Below are 20,892 nucleotides of genomic sequence, written 5' to 3'. Positions count from 1 at the left end.
CTCTCTTCATAACCTGCCCCAATCATTTTCCTTTCCCAACTCTCTCCGATGGTGTCCTTAGCTTCACTTCTCTACAATTCTTCATTACTAATCCAGGTCTGTTTTAGTTTTGGTGTCCCCAGCACCAGCAATACCTTACACTTAATATGTGTTTTTAAAATATATATATATATTAAAGTTATTTCATTTGATGTTATATTATTGAAAAGGAGGCAGAGCTTTTAAATAGGGAGAACATTTTGGAGACAACTTGGGCTATAGAAAAAAACTGAGACTGGCCTTCCTTATATTCCGTATCAGTCATCAAACATTTATGTGTGCCAGACCCTGTCCTAAATATGCACTTAATTATCTGAGTGAAAATGCTGGGTATGGTAATAAAAAAAGATAGCCAAAAAGACCTGGGTTTGAGTTCTGCCTTACCCATCCTAACCCTGGGCTCTGCCATTAATCTCAGTGTCAAACCCTCCCACCTTCTCTCTTTGGCAAATTAAAATGTGACTGAGAAATATTGAACTATTGAGAAATATTGAGTTAACTCAAATATAATAAAACACAGATAACGTTAATATGTGATTTTCTAAACACTCTTTTATTCAGTGTCACTAGGACTGCTCTGAGACTGATCTAAGAGTCTAGAGAGGCTATAGGGAAGGTGATAACTAGAAGAGGGAAGTTCCTTACTCTCTGAAATCACAAATCCAGCCCCTGACCTATTTCCTAGTCTTTGCCATTGGGCCTTCCATTATTTTTCTTAAAACATGAAAGATAAGTGGTTTTAAAAAGAGATTTGTTTTTATGTCAGGGAGTCCCTTGGAGTCAGTTTCTGCTTTCTAACTTGCTTTTCTTCTCAGGTCCTCAGGACCTGTCTAAGATTTGTGTCCTGCCTTGGTGGACTCTCCATCAAACTTCCGGCTATCTTCATCTGCCCAAAGGGCTTCCTTGATCCATTTGGTTTCCCTATGAATTTGGTCAGGTCAAACTTTGGAGAAGCTATGGATGTCACTGATGAGGCTTGAGTACTCCTAGGGACTTTGAGGGGTCAGCACCATGTTATCCTCAACTAGGGCTGCTAGAGAATCTCCCTACATGGAGAAAACCCCATGTCTATCTGGCCTCAATGGATGACATCCTCCTTCCAATGGTGGGACCCATTTAACAAGAGTATGGGTTTTTGTTTGTGTCTCTCATGGCAGTAAGAATCAGGATCATTCAATAGTTACTTGATGTTTAACAATTTATCATGGGCTCAGAAAGTTGGGATGAAAACTCCACTCACTCCAAGTTGATAGGGAGTCGATCAGTCAGTGCATTCATTAAGCACCTACTGCACATGCCAGTTTTTGTGCCAAGTCCTGAGATTACAGATAATGAGAAAATAATCCTTGCTCCCCAGGAGCTCACATTTTATCGAAAGCCACATGTATATATATCCCAACCTCAAGTGGTTTTGGGGGTCCCCTGAAGGATAACCCTGTGGCACTGTGCATAGGGTGCATTCCTTGCTTGACTGACTGGAGGAAACTGGGAGAAATATGAAAAGAGGGAGAGACAGGCAGACACAGATATGAAGAGGAGAAGGTAAAAACTGTGGATGATGGATGGGAGGCCCTCAGAGCCTTAGACATTGTGGGGAAGAAACAGCACCCCAATATGGACCTGATTTTCACCACCTGAACCTCCTCCCAAAGGCTAGTAAGAGCAGAACTAGTCTGAGTGAGATGGTTTTCTCCCTGGCTGAGCTAAGATTTCATCTCACTCCCCGATTGCAGGGTTTCCTTTACCCTTAGGAATTAGCTTGGCTTCCCCCTTAGTGATTTACTGCTTGCTCTGATAAAACTCACTATTCATGATTGTCTTTTATGTCATAAGTGTATGAAGAGAAGGGGAGCCAAGCCAGCAGAAATTAAGGTATTACCTCCAAGTTTGGGATAGAATTTTTTTTTCTCCCACATCATCTTTCCCCCAAATTGTTCTGAAAAGGGGTCCATGGACATCAATAGACTAACTGCCCCAAGGGGTGCATGACACAAAAGTTAAGAACCCAGGGCCTAATGGACCCCCAAAGCTAGGGCCTTCCCCCCCCCCCTTGTACTTCTCCACTATGGAATCAATCAAAAATTTATTTAGCATTTACTATGCCCCAGGCACTGGGGCTAAAGAAAAAAAGTCTCTTCCCTCAAGGAGTTTATATTCCAACATTTGGGCTTGTCCACATCCTAGAAAGTCAGAATTAGTGGCTATTGCCAAAAAGAAAGGAGCCCAAGTGGCTTCTCAGGAGTAAAGTCTGCAGAAGAGATCCCCTCAGTCTTCCCCAGCACGCTCTTCCTAAGAGTCAGTCAAGTTAGTAATAATGTGCCTACCAAGCTTTTGTTTATGGATAATGCAGAGATAACCTCTAATGTGCTCATTAAATCATCTGCTGCTTTGGTAATTATGGAGGTTATAAAGCCTTGGACTCCCTTACAATAACGGCCCAGGCACCCTGAACTGAGATACCAACACTGATCTCTAAGCACCATGGACCTTTTTAGCAGCTTAGTGAAGCCTACAGTAGACCCCTGCTCAGAAGAATGCTTTCAATACATCAAATCCTAATGGAAACATTATGTCGAAGTAAAGATGTAATTTCTTTTCTTACCCAAGTGTGTATAATCCTGCGAGTGGATTGTGATTGAAGAAGCCCTGGCTTCATCTCATCTCACATTTGAAGGAAGGTAGCTTCTGAATCAGTGCACACATCCACAGGGAGATGTGTCGGTCATTATGTCCTCCATACAGCTACTAGACAGATAGGATGGATGGCTCCCCTTATAGGATGGCTTAAGATCCTGTAGCATCAGACTGACAAGCTACAATTGTTCACGTAACTCGTTTCCAAAATGGCCCTTGTGCAAGGAATTGTAATTACATTTGTTTCTTTGTAGTTGTGGCAGCTCTCAGCGTTCTCCCAGCAGATTATCTGGAGTTTTGTAGTGGTTGCGACCGGCCGCCCAATCCATTTATATATGAAGCGCTCCAGCAACTAGAAAAAGAAAATAGAACTAAAGTAGGGTAAGAAAATAATACCACATTGTGTCTGTGTTCTCCGAAAATCATCCCCATCTACAGCCATTTAAAAATCCATCGGAAAGTATACACATATTTTGGGTATATATTAATGAAGTTTAAATTTTGGAGGCAAGGTACATTGGCTTAGAAAGCCTAGAACTTGGGGTCTAGACCCTAAACTCATCATTGTGTTTCTGACCTTGAGTAAGACCTTTAAGTGTTTTAATTCAGTTTCTCCATCTGAAGATTACTAGCACTTTGCCTCATAAAGGACAAATGAGAAAATGTATGTCATAGCGTTCTGAAAACCGAGGTGTACCCTACAGATGTTTGATATCACTGCTCCTCTTTTGAGTCTTATTTGACCTTGCAAGAGTAGGGCCTTGTTCTAGACACTTGCCCCCAAATGCTACCCTTGATGAGACTCTTTACACTTGTCTTTGTGCGTGAATAAAAACTATTTTGCTTTCTTCACTGAGCTTCTTTTTTGTGTTTTAAAATATTCTCTATCACTCAGATTTCAAAATGGAATCATAATAAAACTAGCTGGCAATAATCGTGTAATACCCATGCAGAGACTCACCGATGACGATTTTGAAATTATTAGCTATGTCGTAAAAATACATAGAACTGTTACAGGTATTAGTTTTAACTTAATGTCTTAGTGCCTTCAGAATTTAATATTAGCAAGGTAGTCAGCCATCTATTAATTTGTGTCCCTTAGGTTTGGATGTTAGATATAACCTGATAACTGATACTGGATCGATTTATGCCGCACAGCTAATTGAGGTTTGCATTATTTTTACTCCTAAAATACTAGTTTTCTTTATGGGGATACCTACGACTTAGCCTTAAGAGATTACACCGTCTCTCCAGAATCCCATGAGTCTTGTCCTTTAGGACCAGATCTACAATCTCAGATTACATTTTGATACTTTTTGAGTGTATCTGGACTCAGAGAACAGCGGTTGCAGTGAGAATATTAGAATTATCCACTACGAGTTTGTCATGGTAACAACAAAACATCCCACAAATGGCAAACTCCCCATTCACACTACAAGTGCAGTCTTCCTCTTTCAAATAGTAGCTGGGATTATGTTTAGTGTATTGGGTTTAAACAGGTGTTTTTCATGGAATTCAATTGGGCAAGACTTTATTGGGGAAAACTCCTTCCAAAATAAAATAAATGAACCTCCCTATAAAAAGATGCATCCCACAAATTGAAACATGCCATTTTTCACTTTATTTCTTCCACGAATTCTTCTCATGTGATGTGTCTTCTTTCATCACATGGAAATATGTATTGAATAACACATGTACAAACTATAATCATATTCCATGCTGTCTCGGGGATGGAGGGAGGGATGGGAGGAGGTCAGAGGGACCATGAAAATTGTATCAACATGTAATCTGGAAAAAATAAAAATTTTAATTTATACAAATAAAAGATTTATCCTGGCGAACTCCAGAAACACAGAAGTGACAGCTCTTTTTCCCTCCTTACTACAGGAAAACCCAACAGTCGTCTACCTAAATCTTATGTTTAATGACATTAAGACTGAAGGAGGAGAAATAATAGCCAGAGCTCTCCATGTAAGTATCTGCCTCTGAACAAAGCAAAGACAGCTATCTCTTTTTTGACTGTGAGCAAATTTGTATTTTTGTATATGTATCGCAGGGAATTGCAGAGATTATTTTAGTTCTTTGAGCCTTAGACACTTTAAAGTACTTTTATACCCCTTAGTGTATGGGAGATAGAGGGGTCAGGTAGCATAAGACTGGACTATTGATTCTGTAGACATAATTAGCATCTTCTCTGCAATTTCTAGTTGTGGAAGGTGGTCTGGGAAACTGAGAGATTAAAGTACTTGCTCAGGATCACAAAGCCAATCTTTGTCAGTGGTGGGACTTGAACAAGGTCTTCTTGTTTCCAAGGCCAGCACAGCACTTTTAAGAATGTACTTGTCAAAACTACGAAGCATCTGGAGATAGCCTTGCAAAATATTTATGGAAAGAATAAAACAAACTGTATACAATTTTCCAAAGTCAGGGGAAAAAAAAACATTTAATCGGGGAGAATTTTCCTAAATTCTGACCATAGAAATGACCACGATGGCATTCAGGTTTTCTGACCTACTTCCAGGTTCGGTGGTGATTACTTAGAGCCTTAGAAAGGATCTAGTCCAACTTCTCATCTTACAGGTGTCTAGGGTCCTCAATTCGGAATCAAGAAAGCTTAGATTCAAATCCTGCCTCAGACATTCATGGTCATGTGATTTTGGGCAATTGGCCTCATCTGTGAAAGGAAGTTGGACTTGCCAATTCTAAATTTACTAGCCTATGAATCTAAGGCCAGAAAAAGAGAAGTGACTTACCCAAAACCATTTCACATGGCTACTGTCTGATGAGTGTAAATCATTAGCCAAAGAAGCTCTTTATCACTTAGATGAATTTGCCCATTTTTTAATATTAAAGATTCCTGTGACTCTCAATCTCAAGCCAAATCCTTTCAGGGGAATTCCATAACTTAAAAAACTTCAATATTTTAACTTTTGAAAATTTTCCTGCTTAGAGAAATCAAACTCTCAAACACCTAAGAATGACTGGGAACAAGATTGAAAATAAAGGTGGAATGTCTTTTGCCACGATGCTTCAAATTAACTCATCATTAGAGAAGTTAGATTTGGGAGACTGTGATCTGGTGAGTAAAGTAAGAATAAGTTATTAAAAGAATACATTGCAGCCACATTCTGTTTTTAGGAAAGTTGGCATGTGAAGTAGTGGGAAATAGCTCAAAGAATTAAAAAAACTATTTAAAAAATAACTTTGCCAACTCTACATTATTCAGGAGACGACTGACTACTCAAGTTATGGTTTTATCTAGTTCCCTGAAAGCTCACCAGAAAGGAATGCATTCAGAGGCCCTGAGGGTCTGAGTCATCCCCCTGCCTGTCCCCATCTTTTGTAGCCTTCACTTAGCTCCTCATTCTCTCATCTCCAGGGCTGTGGTTACTAGTTGTGCCGCAGCTTCAGGGTCCAGGTCAGCATGAGTCTGGGGAACTCTAGTTTAAGCAGTTCCAGGAGAATTCCCCATGTCCATTGGAAGGTGGGGTCACCCTTGTAATAGGATTCATTCTGCGATTAGCACTCGAGAAGGGTCCAGGGACATCCCAGTTATCCTGCTCTACCTGCATTTTCCAGCTTCAGCAGATCTGAATCTGAGGGGACTTAGAGGAGTCAACCCCCCAGAACCTAGAAAAGTCCTGCCTGTAGAGAGCTAACTAAGGCTGAAACAAGCTGGCCATTGGCTGGCCAGGAGGTGCCATCCCTTGACCTGGATACACTCATTTCCTTAAGCATCAGGTTTTTATTTTCCATATGTTACATCATTTTAAAAATCGTGTCTTTGCTCTCAGTAACTCAGTAAGAATTCACTTCTTTTTAGGGGATGCAGAGTTTGATAGCAATAGCAACTGTTCTGACCAAAAATGACTCAATTAAAGGAATAAACTTAAACCGCCCTATTCTTAAGACTGAACAGGTAAGAACCTGTAAAGCAGTTCATTACCATAATGTGTGAATAAATATGTAAAGTTTTTTATTTCATAAACAGCTTGAAAAACTTAGGATAAGGTACAAACTATCTTCTGTGAACTGCAGGCTACAAAGAAAAATCATTTTGTTTAAAACAAATATCCTACATCAATCCTGGCTATAATTTAAAAACAAAACAGCCCATTCCAATCCTGTAGTGTTTTAGGGTGGGCAAATGTTTCCTTCCAACACTTCTGTGACGTTACATATTGCAAGGACTAGTATCTCCATTTTATGATAAGGAACTTTTTTTACGTTCCTTACGGTAAGGAACATTTACTGATAAGGAACAGACTCAGAATGGCTTAGTAATTGCTCCGTGTCTTAGAGCACTAACGTCAGAGCAGAGATTTGAGCCTAGGTCTCTAGATCCCACTTCTGGTTCCCTTCCCTCTACTGAAGAGCCCTTCTCCTCAGAGAAGTCTTTGTGACCACCAGAAAACAGGAAGGCAACTTGGGTGGCTCAGTGGATTGAGAGCCAGGCCTAGAGATGGAGGTCCTGGGTTCAAATCCGGCCTAAGACACTTCCTAGCTGTGTGACCCTGGGTAAGTCACTTAAGGCCCATTGCCTAGCCCTTACCTCTCTTCTGCCTTGGAACCAATATACAGTAGTGATTCTAAGATGGAAGGTAAGGGTTTTTAAAAAAGACAGGTTTCTTTGCTTCTTGATTTAAGAACCATCTCTATTTCTCAGGCAGTTTAGCCAAGTGATAGAAATGTGGTCGATGAAAGACACAGAAAACACCTGCTTCTAAGAGTGGTGTTACAGCTCTGGAGAACTCAAAGCTCTCTGAGGAAGAGGCGGGATTAGGAAATGACTGCCCTGCTACCCCCACACACACTAGAAACAGACCTGGAATACTTATCCTAGCTTCCTGCCACACATCAGGAAAACGTGGTCCCGTGGGCATCAGAGTGCCCTTGCCCACTGGAGGCACGAGCCATGGAACGATGATGGCCAGGCCACATCCCTGAGTTACCACTTAGTTCAGACACTCCCAATTCCTCTTCCTCACTGGCCTTCACTTTCTCACCTCCCTAGAAGGGGGGTCCTAATGCCATGATCCTCATAAAGCTGCCACCAAGACCGTACTTCATCTTGGTCTTCCTTAGGTCTTCCTATGATCCTCTAAGAACTGAATGTCAATAATAAAAACATCTCCCTTATGTTCAGCTAGTGCCAGGCACAAAAGAAAAACTCCAATAAATGCCAGCTGACTGGACTTGCCAGAGGAATATAAAGTATTTTCTTTACAACAACCTTCTCTGACTTTCTGGATGACAAGTATTTCCCCTCATTTTGCAGAGGAAGAAACTGAGGTTCAGTCACTTGCTTAGGTAACACAGCCATTAAGCCCCCATTTCTCCCAAGTCCGTCAAAGGGTGCTGTCCTCTGATTTCACCCACCTCTAGAGGACCTGGGATTGGGCCAGCTGTTTGACCGCAGGATTTCTAGTGATAGTTCTGGTACTGTGCACGTGGGCACAGGAGCCATAAGGTATGGCCAGGCAGTCCATAGGTGTTCCTTAAGCAGATCTGCCCTCAAGAAGCTCGCAGTGCAATGGGAGAGAAGGCATGGATGAAAACTATTCAATGTCAGTATGAAAAAGGGGCTTAATCAATGTTTGTTGAATGAAAATGACTGTGTTTAGAGGATGCCCTAGAATAGGACAAATTAATATTTAGCCATTGATAGCTTTTGTGTTGAATGGAGAATAGAAATAAAGCCAAGTCTCTTTTTAGGAGGAGTCAACAGTCCATATAAGCCACATGTTGCAAAGAAACTCCACTCTTATTGAACTGCACATGTCTAAGCATGATATTCAAAATTTTGGCATGCAACAGTTGTGTGAAGCCCTTTATGAAAACACTGCTCTACGTTACCTGGACGTTACGTGGTAAGAGCAGACTTGGCCATACAATCAGAGACAGTTTACTCGAGTACACTCCTCTTGTGAGAACCCCACGCAGAACAGAATAGTAAAAGTAATAGCTGGAACAATTTGGCAGCAATTTTCCTTTTTTTAAATGCCTGGAAAATTCCGTAATCTTTTGTATGTAACTTTAGAATGTGTCACAAAGTTGTAGCATTTCTTCATTTTGGTGAGGTATCAGAAGCATAATCTCAACATGTAAATTCAACCTATGTTCCTGATATTACATGGGTAATTTTTGCTGTTAAATGAGATTATTTGGGATGCAAACATTTTAAAAGTCTAGTTTTAAGCAGCTTTCTTGGAAATCAATTGATTAAAAGCATTCATTCATCTAATACTGTTCATTGCTACATATTAGGTATTTAAATGTCCTTTTTATACATGCATTTTCTACCTATTGAATAAGAAGCATCGTGATCACACAGTTTCAAAAACAATTCATTTTTTTTCCTATCCTAGCAACAGAATAACTCGTGATGCAATGAAATTTTTGGGAGAGCTATTAAAAAGGAATAATGTATTGGAAGTAATAGATCTTTCTTCGAACAGAATCGAAGATGAGGGTTCTATGTATGTGTGTGAAGCCCTGGCATTTTACAACACAAGTCTGAAAGTGTTAGTATGGATTTTTAAATTTGTTACGGTTCATTTAATTTCAGAAAAGCCTGTTACTCATAGAAGATCATTAATGGGATCCTAATGTTCATGGCCATTTTAGATTTTAATTTGAAATTTTTTGGTACTACTTTATAAGTGTTATTATTACTTTACTTCTGATTTTCCCCTTTTACCAAAAGTTTGTTATATTGCATTTGAATACAAAGATTGCCCCTCATAAATCATGAAAAGATAGTGCAGTCTGCTCTTGGCTTTAGAAAGCAGTATTTTAAAAATTAATCTTTATTTTGCTCTAGGTTGATCAGATCACAGGGAAAAGCAAGGTTTGGATGCCACTGTCAGTCTTAATTAGCAGAAAACGGAGACAGGAGAACACATATAAGACACATAACTTGGGAAGTGTTCCTCTCCCAATCTATTAGAGAAGGCAAGATGCAGATGCAACAGTTTAGCTTTAGTGCGGGTGGGGAAGAGGAAGGACCCCCCTTTTTATTCATCTTTCCAGCTGGAACTCTAAAATGGGAGCTATTTGCTGAGACATACTCTTCAAGTATAAAATTTCATCAAACTTTTTCAACATACTAAAGCCTCTGCAGCTTCTATGGAGCTTTTCTGGCTGGATACATTTCTAATCTTTTGAAGCAACATTAACTAGGATACAAAAGACAGACACAAAGACAGCACAGTAGAATGTTTCCATGACTGGTGTTCATTTCTTTTGCCATCCCATTATTGCTAGCTTTAACTTTTTCAATTTGCAAAAATAACCAAATTAAAACATTCTCAGCTTAAATTATTACAGATCTATGTCATATATCACACATGCAATTGCATGCTGTTTAATCATTACCACTCAAAAAGTTCTTCCTACACCTGGGAAGCCTAACCCATTCTGGCCATAAATCTTGCAATGATGGTGACTTACCCAAAATGGATAAATGTCCTTCCCACATGGGCCAAAATTCCACTTAATATTACCTCTGGGGGCAGCTGGGTGGCTCAGTGGATATGAGAGTCAGGCCTAGAGACAGGAGGTCCTAGATTCAAAGCTGGCCTCAGACACTTCCCAGCTGGGTGACCCTGGGCAAGTCACTTGACCCCCACTGCCCAGCCCTTACCCCTCTTCTGCCTTGGAGTCAATACACAGTATTGACTCCAAGACGGAAGGTAAGGGTTTTGTTTTGTTTTTTAATTAAAAAAATATTACCTCTGTCTTTCATGCCTGTTCCTCCCCTTTTTATATCTGTCTCTTCTTTTATACTCAGAAATAGAGATTGAAGAGCAGGATTCCAGCCGTCAGAGGCAGTATCCCGAGGGAATTTTTCTGGAAGGCTATTGGTCAGGTTATTGTGACTTGATAGCTAAAATGACTGAGGAGACAGTTAATCTTCATTTTCTGTATTCAGAGTATAGTGATGTAGGAACTTCCTAAATAGATTTCCACGTAGGCAACAATTTGTCACTAATTTAACCTGAGGAAAAGAAGTCTGTCAAAAGCAGAAGCTTTAGTTTTAGAATTCAGCTAAACCTTTAATTTGTAAAATGTTAAACACAAATGTCTACCCTCAGGTAAAAGTGAGAGAGTAAGGAGATTCAGGACTGTGCCTCAAACCTGAAGCCTATTTTTATTTAAGCTTCTGGAAGAAAGGCCTCCCCTCTCTGGGAGGCCCTTCCTTTAAAAAAAGCTTTGGGAGGATCACTTCCCCAAAGGGAAATCTTTCTTGAAAGGCCAGAAGCCTCCAAGAGCAAACCACACTCAGAGAAAAACCTCCTATTAATTTTTGGGAACCGGTTTCTTCCCCAAATACCCCTTACTTCATGAACGTACTTTCCTTCTCTCAATATATTTTTAAACAATATAAAAATAGGTCAGTCACCCAGGATTATCTATGTAAAAAAATACAGACACAAAGTAATACATTTAACATGGATATTACCCAAAGAGTATATGATTGTTGGGAATAAGGAGATACCTCCACTAAACCTCTATTTTTACCTATCAGAAAAGCAATCACTCCCATGTGGAATAAAACCTCTACTTGGGTCCAGAGTAAAATTTTTCTGGTCAGGAAAAGAAAGAGTCAGAGTCTCTTCATCAGTAGCCATTTTATAAATTTGTTGATTACGCTAGCATTTAATTAATAAATGAATAAGTTAGTGATCCTCTTGATAATCAAAGATATGGAAGTTCTTTTATGAAGGTCTATAAATACAATTTGTGAGTTCACTATTCAGTTCCTCCCTTGGATAGACCAAGACTTCTCTGATTGGTGAACAGATAATGAGGTTGGGGGCGGCTAGGTGTCTCAGTGGATTGAGAGCCAGGCCTAAAGACAGGAGGTCCTAGGTTCAAATCTGGCCTTAGACACTTCCTAGCTGTGTGATCCTGGGCAAGTCATTTAACCCCCATTGCCTAGCCTTCAATGCTCTTCTGCCTTGGAATTGATACTCTATTGATTCTAAGATGGAAGGTGAGGGTTTAAAAAAAATTGTTAATAAAGTTGCTCATCAAAACTCTCAAACCTTCCCCATCTCCAAAGGTGATTGGATTGGGGAAGGGGAGGTGCAGTCATGTACCTAGCAGGAAGAGTTTTATCTACCAATCAGGTTTTATTGGGAAAAACATTCCTGGGAGTCCCTAAGAACAAAGGAAATGTCAAAGTCAAAGACTCATTGAAGCCTCTAATCCAGGATCTTGATACAGGAACAATATGGTATATAAAAAAAAGAATAAATTATCCCAATTTGATACTAGTTCTAAATCCTCTTCAAGAATTAAAGCAGAAAATTCTTGCCCTTAAGAATACTTTCTTCTCAGGAATGCCTTTAACATCATATAGAAGTATAATAGCCAAAGGAAACTGAAGGAAAAGGTATTTGCATTATCAGAGGGTTAGTGAGATCCATAGTCTTTCATGAAGTCAGGAGGTTTGGTGTTAACTCATACAGTTAGATTCTGGTCTTAGAGTGTCCCACCCACTGAACAATACTCCTTCCCTTCCTTGGTCCCTGCTACATTTCTTTTCAACTGAGGGCTATTAAAAGGGGTTTAACTCTATATAACCCTTCAATCATAAAGCTCAAATAAAAAGGTCAGGAGTTAAAAACCTTATTTGTCATTTATTAAAACAAAAGATCTAGACTCAAAAGCATAGCTCAATGAGAAAGCATCATATTTTTAAGCATCCAATCGTAGATGATTTTAAGTACTTACATTTTTTGGATAATCATGGATAATTATATAGTATGTCAACATGGAAATCCAGAGGTCCCCAGTTTATTTAGTTTGAGGGTAGAAACCCCAGGTTTGGACCTTGTCACAGGAGAGGTTCCCCCTGAGAGGTCCCTCTTCACCAGCCAATAGACATCCACTTCAGGTGGGAGGTAGACCCCATCCGAAGTCAAGTAACTCTATTGTCCCCAGAAGCCTTTTCCAGTATATCACACCCTCCTTTCCAAGGATCGAATTCAGGACCTTCAGCTTGCGAGACTGACACACTACCTACTGTGCCAAAGCCAAAGTGGACATCTATTGTCTGGTGAAGTGGGACCTTCGCTCAGGGGAAACCTCTCCTGTGAGGAGGTCAAAAGCTGGGGTTTCTACCCTCAAACTAAATAAACCGGGGACTTCTAGATTTCCATGTTGACAAGTACAAATTATGAAACACTTTGAAGACTATTGCTAAGATTTTGTTAAGATTAAACAAACTGTTTTAGCAACAGATTTCATATATAACCCTTGAATCTGTAACTCTTCTTGTAGCTTTGGATTTCTAAGGCGCCTAATATTTTACAATTTTCTTTTTAGACTATCTATAGTGAGCAATAACATAACTGGAAAAGGACTTATTGGTTTCTCAGAATCAATGAAAACAAATACCACACTTTCTCATATTTATATCTGGGGAAACAAATTTGATAAGGAAACATGTGAGGTAAGTAGTTCACTCTTTGCATTTCAAGATCCTCTTTTTTTTTTCTCATGTCTAATGCATGTGTGTCACCTCTGTCTTATCAGAGTGAATTCTGATTCTCTGCAGGAAATTTTAAAATTTTGATAAAAAACACATTTTATAAAATCTACTTATATCAGTAACTTCTGAGATTAAAATTTCTATAGATAAGATTTCTTTGATCCATACTTGCTGACACTTTGCGAGCTCTCCCCCGCTAGACCGTAAGCTCCTTGAGGAAAGGTATCTCCTGTGTGTAGGACAATAACCCCCTCATATTTAGTTAATAGTTAAGGATGTCAAGCTTGAAAAGAATTAAAAGAAAAAAATATCAGTTAGAAATCTCAGACTTCTGCTTGAGTTAGTCATAGGAAAGGTCTTCCCAGTTGTGCTCCACGTATGATCTAAAAAGAGCACCAGTTTGAAAAATGAACAAGAAATGCAAAGAGAAACACAAATGAGCACCTTTATCCATCCTAAGATTGCATGGCAAGACAGCCAGAAGCTGTAGATGCCACAAAAGGTGTCTTTCCAGAGAATCTAGCACAAATGAAGATAAAGAAGCCAAAAGCCAGTGGCAGCACCTTGACTGGAGAAATCCTTGGGGAAAGGAGCTACGATAGACTATAGCAGTGCCTGAACTGGGCTAATTTCATGGAAAAGAGTGGCATCCCCAACCAGCAATCTCCACGAGGGATAGAAGACTATGGCAATGCCCTGGCCTAGGACAACTAACTGCAGGGTTCTGATGGGCACTTGACAACTGTTGGCGCTCTCAGCACATATATACCAGATGGAGAAGCCAGTGGAAGGAACCCAGGGAAACAAAGTTGGAACCAAATGGGGTTTGACCAACCCCCATTTAAGAGGGGATAGAGCTTGGTCTAGCTCCATGTGCTAAATCAGGAACTAAGGCTAAAAATATGAGTAAACAGAAGGTACCAAACACTATTAAGAAATATTATGGGTCCAGATATACCTATAACCAATGAAATTCTCTGGAGGCTGTATTTTTTTATTTAGGAAATAAATATTTTTCAAAAGCCCGAACCTCAGACCTTTGGGGAGATGTTCTGTACCAACCATTTTATTACACTTTCCCTTAGTAAATATCCCCTTTAAAAAAAAAAAAAACAAACTTTACCTTAAGCTTTTTGAGGTCAGAGATTATCTTTTGCCTCTTTTTAAATTCCCAGTGCATGACATAGTGCCTGATATATGGTAGGCACTTAATAAAAGTTCATTGATTGAGTGATTCATTGACAAAATAAAACAATTATATTCAAACAAACAAACAAAAATCTTTGCCATCCATCTCAGAATCAATACTAAGTATTCCAAGGCAGAAGAGTAGTAAGGACTAGGCAATTGGGAGTTAAATGATTTGTCCAGAAACCCACAGCTAGGAAGTGTCCAAGACCAGATTTGAACCCAGGACCTCCAATCTCTAGGTCTGGCTCTCAGTCTACTGAGCCAACTAGATGCCACATAAATATTAATTTATTAATGATCGCTCAAAATTTCTAACTAGCCAGTAGAGATTCCCTTGACAGTCTGAACAGATGCCAAAAACTCAAGCAGGGATCAAAAAAGAGAGACATGATGGTGAACAGCCAGGCAGCAAGGCTGGGGAAGAAAAGAAAGCAAGAGTGCAGACAGAAGAGCGGGGCCCCAAAAAGCCAAATTCTCCCAGTATGTCTCATATACCCTTTGTGACATCATCATCCAGCTCCTCCCCAGGACATCCCAAGAGGTCTCTAGCTAGAGATCAGAAACAGGCTCAAAGTTAATAGGATCAGAGAATGGAATTCCTTTGTCACAGGAAGAGAAGTGCCCCAAGGAAACCAAGAGGCTCACCAAGTGGTAGCCCAGAATGGCTGAATGTCTGTACATTTCCCAACATGGCAGCTGCCTAGCCAACTTCATTACCTAGTTCCCAAACACAAACAAGGAGCAGATACCCAGCCAGCCCTTAAAAGATCTAAACAAGACAAGGGAAGACCTAACCCAATTACATAGCCGGGATGGGGGTGAAGGCACTATTTACCTCAGCTTTAAAAATCAAACTGCTTGGGGATGCAAAGGGGAAAGAGGACTCTTCATTAATATTCCAATGCAGCATTAATTTTCCACACACATAGTGACTTAGAAAACCACATGTTAACATTATCCATGTTTTAGTGTATTTTTCTTTATTTTGTTAAATATTTCCCAGTTACATTTTAATCTCATTTGCACCACACTCTGGAGTGCTGTGAACACCTTAAGACTCATGGACCACATGATTAACACCCCTGCTCTACAAATTCTATAAGCAGAACATCAGAAAAAAATAATTTGGTCACAAAGATGAGAAAAATAGCTGGGAGAAATAAAGCAAGAAGTTTAAAAATAGAATTAGAAGTGTAGGAAAGAATTGGAGGGAGAAATAATTTATAAACAGAAAGTGGAAAAACCTGATTCAAGTAATAGATTCCATAAGTGATTCCATGAGACAATAAGAAGTATGAGAACAAAATTAAAATATTAGAAAAAATAGATTTTAAAATGGGTAAGGTATATACTATTAAAAATAACTGATTTGGAAAATGTATAGAAAGGCAAATCCTCCACATCAAAGAAAGAGCTCTGCAAGCAGCCAGATAGAAAGAATTCAAATATAAGAATCATAGTCAGGATCGCAAAAGACCTGGAAGCTTCAATTCTTCCCTATAAAGGGAAAAAAGTCTTAGAAAAAATACAGTATTCTAAAAAGCAAAAAGCTCATGATTAAGAATGCCCTCTATAAGGCTGAATATAATCCTAAAAGAAAAAGGGCTCTATAATGAAATAAAGGACTTTAAACAATTCCTAAATGAAAAGACCAGAAACAAACAGAAGCTTTAAAATATAGAGGATTCAAAAGAAACATACACAGATAAATCGCATTTGAACTACTGGAAGGAACTAAATGATGATGAAGTATTCATTCTTGAAATGAACTGAAAAAGCCATAAATGAGCTTCTGGAAAACCAAAACAAACAAAACCAGTAACAGATGGGCATACAAATGAATTCTCTGAAACATTCAAGAAACAGTTCAGCATTGCATAAACTATTTGCCAAAATGAGAAAAGGAAGTAAACTTATCACATTCTTTCTGTGATACAAATATGATCTTGATAACTAAACCAACAGGGAACAAAAAAGAAAACTGCAGACTAATGTTCCTCATTAATCCTGATGCAAAAATATTTATTAAAATGTTAGCAAAAAGGTAATTATGGATTTATACCAAGAATTCAGGGTGGATTTAATATCAAGAAGATTATAACATAACAGACTGTATTAACTTCAAGATATAGTATCATGGCAATAGATAAAAATCATTTTTGACAAAATATAATTTTTTAAATCATTAAGAAGCATAGAAAATCATATTGTGGCTCAATCAAGATTATACATATCTATACACACACAATATACATATGTGGACTTTCCTCTTCCAGGAGCTAGGATGGTAAAGTAAGGAACTCTTCAAACTCATTCAAACCCACCTCTAAACAATCACAAACAAGAAAAAAAATGCCTCAAAAAAAAATTCTGGAGCAACAGAATCAACAAAAGATAGGGTGATATAAGTATTCTGTCCAAGACACCATAGAAGGACAACAGGAAAGACCTTTCTCACTGGGCAAAAGGGAAAAGCAGTCCAGCACATGGCATCCAGAAGAACCTCAACAGAAGAAGCATCACAAGACACAGAAACCAGCAATGCAAGGAGCAGCCCAGTGTAGCTGAACTTCAACATATAGGCAAGGTCATACACTCATACACACACACACAGAGAGAGAGAGAGAGAGAGAGAGAGAGAGAGAGAGAGAGAGAGAGAGAGAGAGAGAGAGAGAGAACTGGCTTACAAAATTACTTTAGTAATGAGCAGAGATCAGAAGAGGTCAATAAAACAGAAACATGTGAAGCCATAAAGGAAAATGTAAAAGGATGCCAGGCCCAAAAAGAACTATTAGAAGAATTAAATAATAAGAGTAGAAGAAGAATTGGGAAAAGAAATGAGAGAAAGAACCAACAGCTTTGGGGGTCAGGTGGAATACACTGAAAAAACCCCAACAACTCCTTAAGGACTTAGAATTGACCAAATGGAAAAGGAGACACAAAATTCCACTGAAGAAAAGAACTTTCTAAAAAAAAAACAGAATTGGTCAAATGGAAGCTAATGACTTTTTAAGACATTATAAACTATAAAATCAAGTCAAAAGAATTAAAATGGAAGAAAATTTGAAATAACTCACTGGGGGAAAAAAACTGACCCAGAAAATTAGGAGAGAAAGTCTAAGAATTATTGGACTACCTAAAAGCCATGATCAAAAAAAAAAATCCATCCTGTAATACATATATAACCCAGTGGAATTGCTTCTCAGCTCTGGGAGTGGGAAGGAGAGAACATGAATCATTTAACCATGGGAAAATACATAAAAATGAATAAATACAATTTTTAAGCCATCTGGGAAAGCATATTACAAGAAATCATCAGGGAAAAATTGCCCTGATATTCTCAAATGAAAAAGGAAAATAGACATTAAAAGAATCTACCAACCACCTCCTGAAACAAATCCTAAAAAAAATTTTCCAGGACTATTATATTCAAATTCTGTAACTCTCAGAACCAGGAGAAAATATTGCAAGTAGCAAGGAAAAAAATTCAAATATTATTGAGCCACAGTCAGGATTGCCAGGACCTAGCTGCTTTTGCATTAAAGGACCAGAGGCCTTGGAATATGTATTTCAGAAGACAAAAAGATCTAGAATTACATCCAAGAATCCCCTACCCAGCAAAACAGCATAATCCTTCAGAAAGGAGAAATGAATATTTAATGAAATGGTGAACTTCCAAAGCAATCCTGACAAAAACACTAGAGCTGAAAAGATGATCAAATTCAACACTCAAGAGAAGCATTAAAAAGTACACAGAAAGAGAAATCTCCAGAGATTCAGTGGTGTTAAACTGGTTACATTCCTACATGGGAAGATATCTATGATACTTGAGATACTTAAGGTAAAAGAGTACTTCAAGTTCTTAGGGTATTTAGGATACTTAAGATCATTATCACTACTATGATACTGGGAAGAAATATTCTTGGAAATCAAGGAGTAGATTGAACATAGTGGGATGATATCCAAAAACAAAATTGAGGGATAAGAAAGAGAAACAGAACACACTGGTATAAGAGAAAAGGAAAGCTAGTTGGGGGCAAGTTATCTCACACTTTTGATAATATGATAGTGTGTATCTAAAATCAAGAACCAGCATTATATATCAGAGAAACTCTAGAGCCCTTTCCAGTCAAATCAGGGGTAAAGCATGGATACCCTTTATCGCCATTTCTACTAGGCATAGTTTTAGAAGTGTTCACTATAAGACCAGAAAAAGAAATTGAGGGGAAAAGCATAAACAAAGATGCAACAATTTTTAGTTTTTTAATAATATAATCATCTAGAGAATCCTAGAGATTCAACCAAAAGTTAACTGTAACAATAACTTTTGCAAACTAGCAGATTTTCTGTATGTTACCAATAAAAACCAGCAGGAAGTGACAAAGTAATTCTATTCATAATAACTACAGAATATGGAAAATATCTGGGAGTCTAACCACCAAGATATACATAGAAATTATATGAAAACAACTACAAAATACTCTTTTCAGAAATAATTGGACCCAAATAGTTGGAGATGTTAATTACCCATGGTTTGAGCATGCCAATATAATAAAAAGTATAATATTATTTAGGAGGGTGTTAATCAAGTTACCAAACGTTTTAAAGTTTATAAACCTTTAGAGAATGTAGCAAAGAAAACAATTAAGCAAAATGAATATTATATTATCTTTATCTAAAAGTACATGTAACATTCTACATCTGTAGTATCACCACTCTTCTTTGTACTTTAAAAAAATGTTTATAATTGATTTGTTTTGAGCTCCAAATTCTCTCTTCTTCTAGCCCCTCCCCTGCCCACTGAGAAGGCAAGCAAGATGATAAATGTATAGAATATAGAATATAGAAATGTAAAGAAATACAAGGCAAATTTACATATTAGTCATGTTACAGAAAAAGAAAAAGCAAAGAAAAAATATTTCAATCTGCCCTTGATTTCATCTGTTCTTTTTTTTTTAAACCCTTACCTTCCGTCTTGGAGTCAATACTGTGTATTGGCTCCAAGGCAGAAGAGTGGTAAGGGATAGGCAATGAGGGTTAAGTGACTTGCCCAGGGTCACACAGTTGGGAAGTATCTGGGGCCAGATATGAACCTAGGACCTCCCGTCTCTAGGCCTGGCTCTCAATCCACTGAGCCACCCAGCTGCCCCCTCATCTGTTCTCTCTATGGAAATGGATAGCATTTTTCATCAAAAGTGTAAAAGAATAAATTATATTAGAAAAAAATTTTAAATCATCTGGAAAAACAAAAGATCAAAATATCAAGGGGGGAAAAAGTAAAGGAAAGCTATTTGGCAGCAGCAGACCTCAATACTTATTATCAATTATTAAAACTATTCATTATTTATTTAAAAATAACAAAGTTGGGGGTAGCTCAGTGGATTGAGAGCCAGACCTAGAGACAGGAGGTCCTAGGTTCAAATCTGGCCTCAGACATTTCTCAGCTGTGTGACCCTGGGCAAGTCACTTTACCCCCATTGCCTAGCCCTTACCACTCTTCTGCCTTGGAACCAATACATAGTATTGACTCCAAGACAGAAGGTAAGGGTTTAAAAATAATAATAATAACAAAGTTGATTAATGATTCAGACTGGGGACATAATACCAAGATTTAAATAATAGTAACAGTGTTCAATAAACCCAGAGATCCCCAACTATTAGAGAAAGGATTCATTATTCAACAAAAACTGCTGGGAAAACTAGAAAGCAGTCCAGCAGAAACTCAGTTTGGACCACCATTTTATACCATATTCTACAATAAGCTGAAAATGGATTCATGACTTAACCATAAAGTCACATTATAAACAAATCAAAACAGGAAACCTTTTGCATCTATAAACAGAAGAAGAGCATTTCATCCAGCAAAGGGATTAAGATCATCATAGTGGATAAAAACGGACAATTTTGATTAAAACTGAAAAGATTTTGTACAAATCAAAATACAGTTCAAATGAAACTAACCTAGAAAATCTCTGTCTCCAGATTCTTTAATAAAGGTCTGATTTCCAAGGTATCTTCGGGAACTCATTAAAATAGATAAAAGTAACTTTCTGGTAAGGCTTAAGGTGTATCTTGCAAGAGGGCTTAACTTGCAGATCCTGAGAAGTGTATTTCCTCTACCTAATGTGAGCCTAGCCCTGGGGAAAGGAGCCCCCCACCCCACCCCATACCAGAAGTTTTGAGCACATTTAAAGAGGGGGGAGAGGGGAAACTTTCCTCCAGCCCAAGAAACAACAATGCAGTTCCAGTCACAATAGCATCTGTAGTTTCCTTCTTCAAACCAGGTATCCTCCTAGAGGGGAAAGCTAACGGGACAAGTGGTGAGGAGCAGGATGTACTGTTTTCTACTGAGGTGGCCACTCAAGTGGCCGGAGTCCTGAAGTAAAGCTATATGGCGACTAATGGTTCTTCCGCCTTCTCTCCTCTCCCCACCACCTCGGATGAATTTGACTGGCCCTTGTTTCTAAGTGTGTCCATTTATTCTTTTAAAGACTGCGTCTAACCTGCGTAATTTTATTTCTCCTAAA

At 38.5% G+C, this 20,892-nt stretch overlaps 1 protein-coding gene across 6 annotated transcripts in view; it reads left to right on the top strand.

The window, feature by feature from the left end:
- The window catches only part of LRRC34 (leucine rich repeat containing 34), a 50,911-nt gene that overhangs the window by 1,604 nt on the left and 28,415 nt on the right, over positions 1–20,892 (top strand). For all 6 annotated transcript variants that reach the window (XM_056807393.1, XM_056807392.1, XM_056807395.1 and 3 more), the window contains exons 2-10: positions 2,928–3,054; positions 3,569–3,690; positions 3,776–3,840; positions 4,561–4,644; positions 5,624–5,752; positions 6,497–6,592; positions 8,389–8,543; positions 9,042–9,197; positions 13,009–13,135. In XM_056807393.1, coding sequence (XP_056663371.1) covers positions 2,928–3,054; positions 3,569–3,690; positions 3,776–3,840; positions 4,561–4,644; positions 5,624–5,752; positions 6,497–6,592; positions 8,389–8,543; positions 9,042–9,197; positions 13,009–13,135 — 1,061 coding nt within the window. The remainder of the gene's footprint in view (positions 1–2,927; positions 3,055–3,568; positions 3,691–3,775; positions 3,841–4,560; positions 4,645–5,623; positions 5,753–6,496; positions 6,593–8,388; positions 8,544–9,041; positions 9,198–13,008; positions 13,136–20,892) is intronic.

The sequence above is a fragment of the Monodelphis domestica genome, chromosome 8, assembly GCF_027887165.1.
Source record: "Monodelphis domestica isolate mMonDom1 chromosome 8, mMonDom1.pri, whole genome shotgun sequence".
Classification (NCBI taxonomy): Eukaryota; Metazoa; Chordata; class Mammalia; order Didelphimorphia; family Didelphidae; genus Monodelphis; species Monodelphis domestica.
Note: the sequence above shows the minus strand (reverse complement) of the source record. Positions and strands in the feature narration are given on the sequence as shown.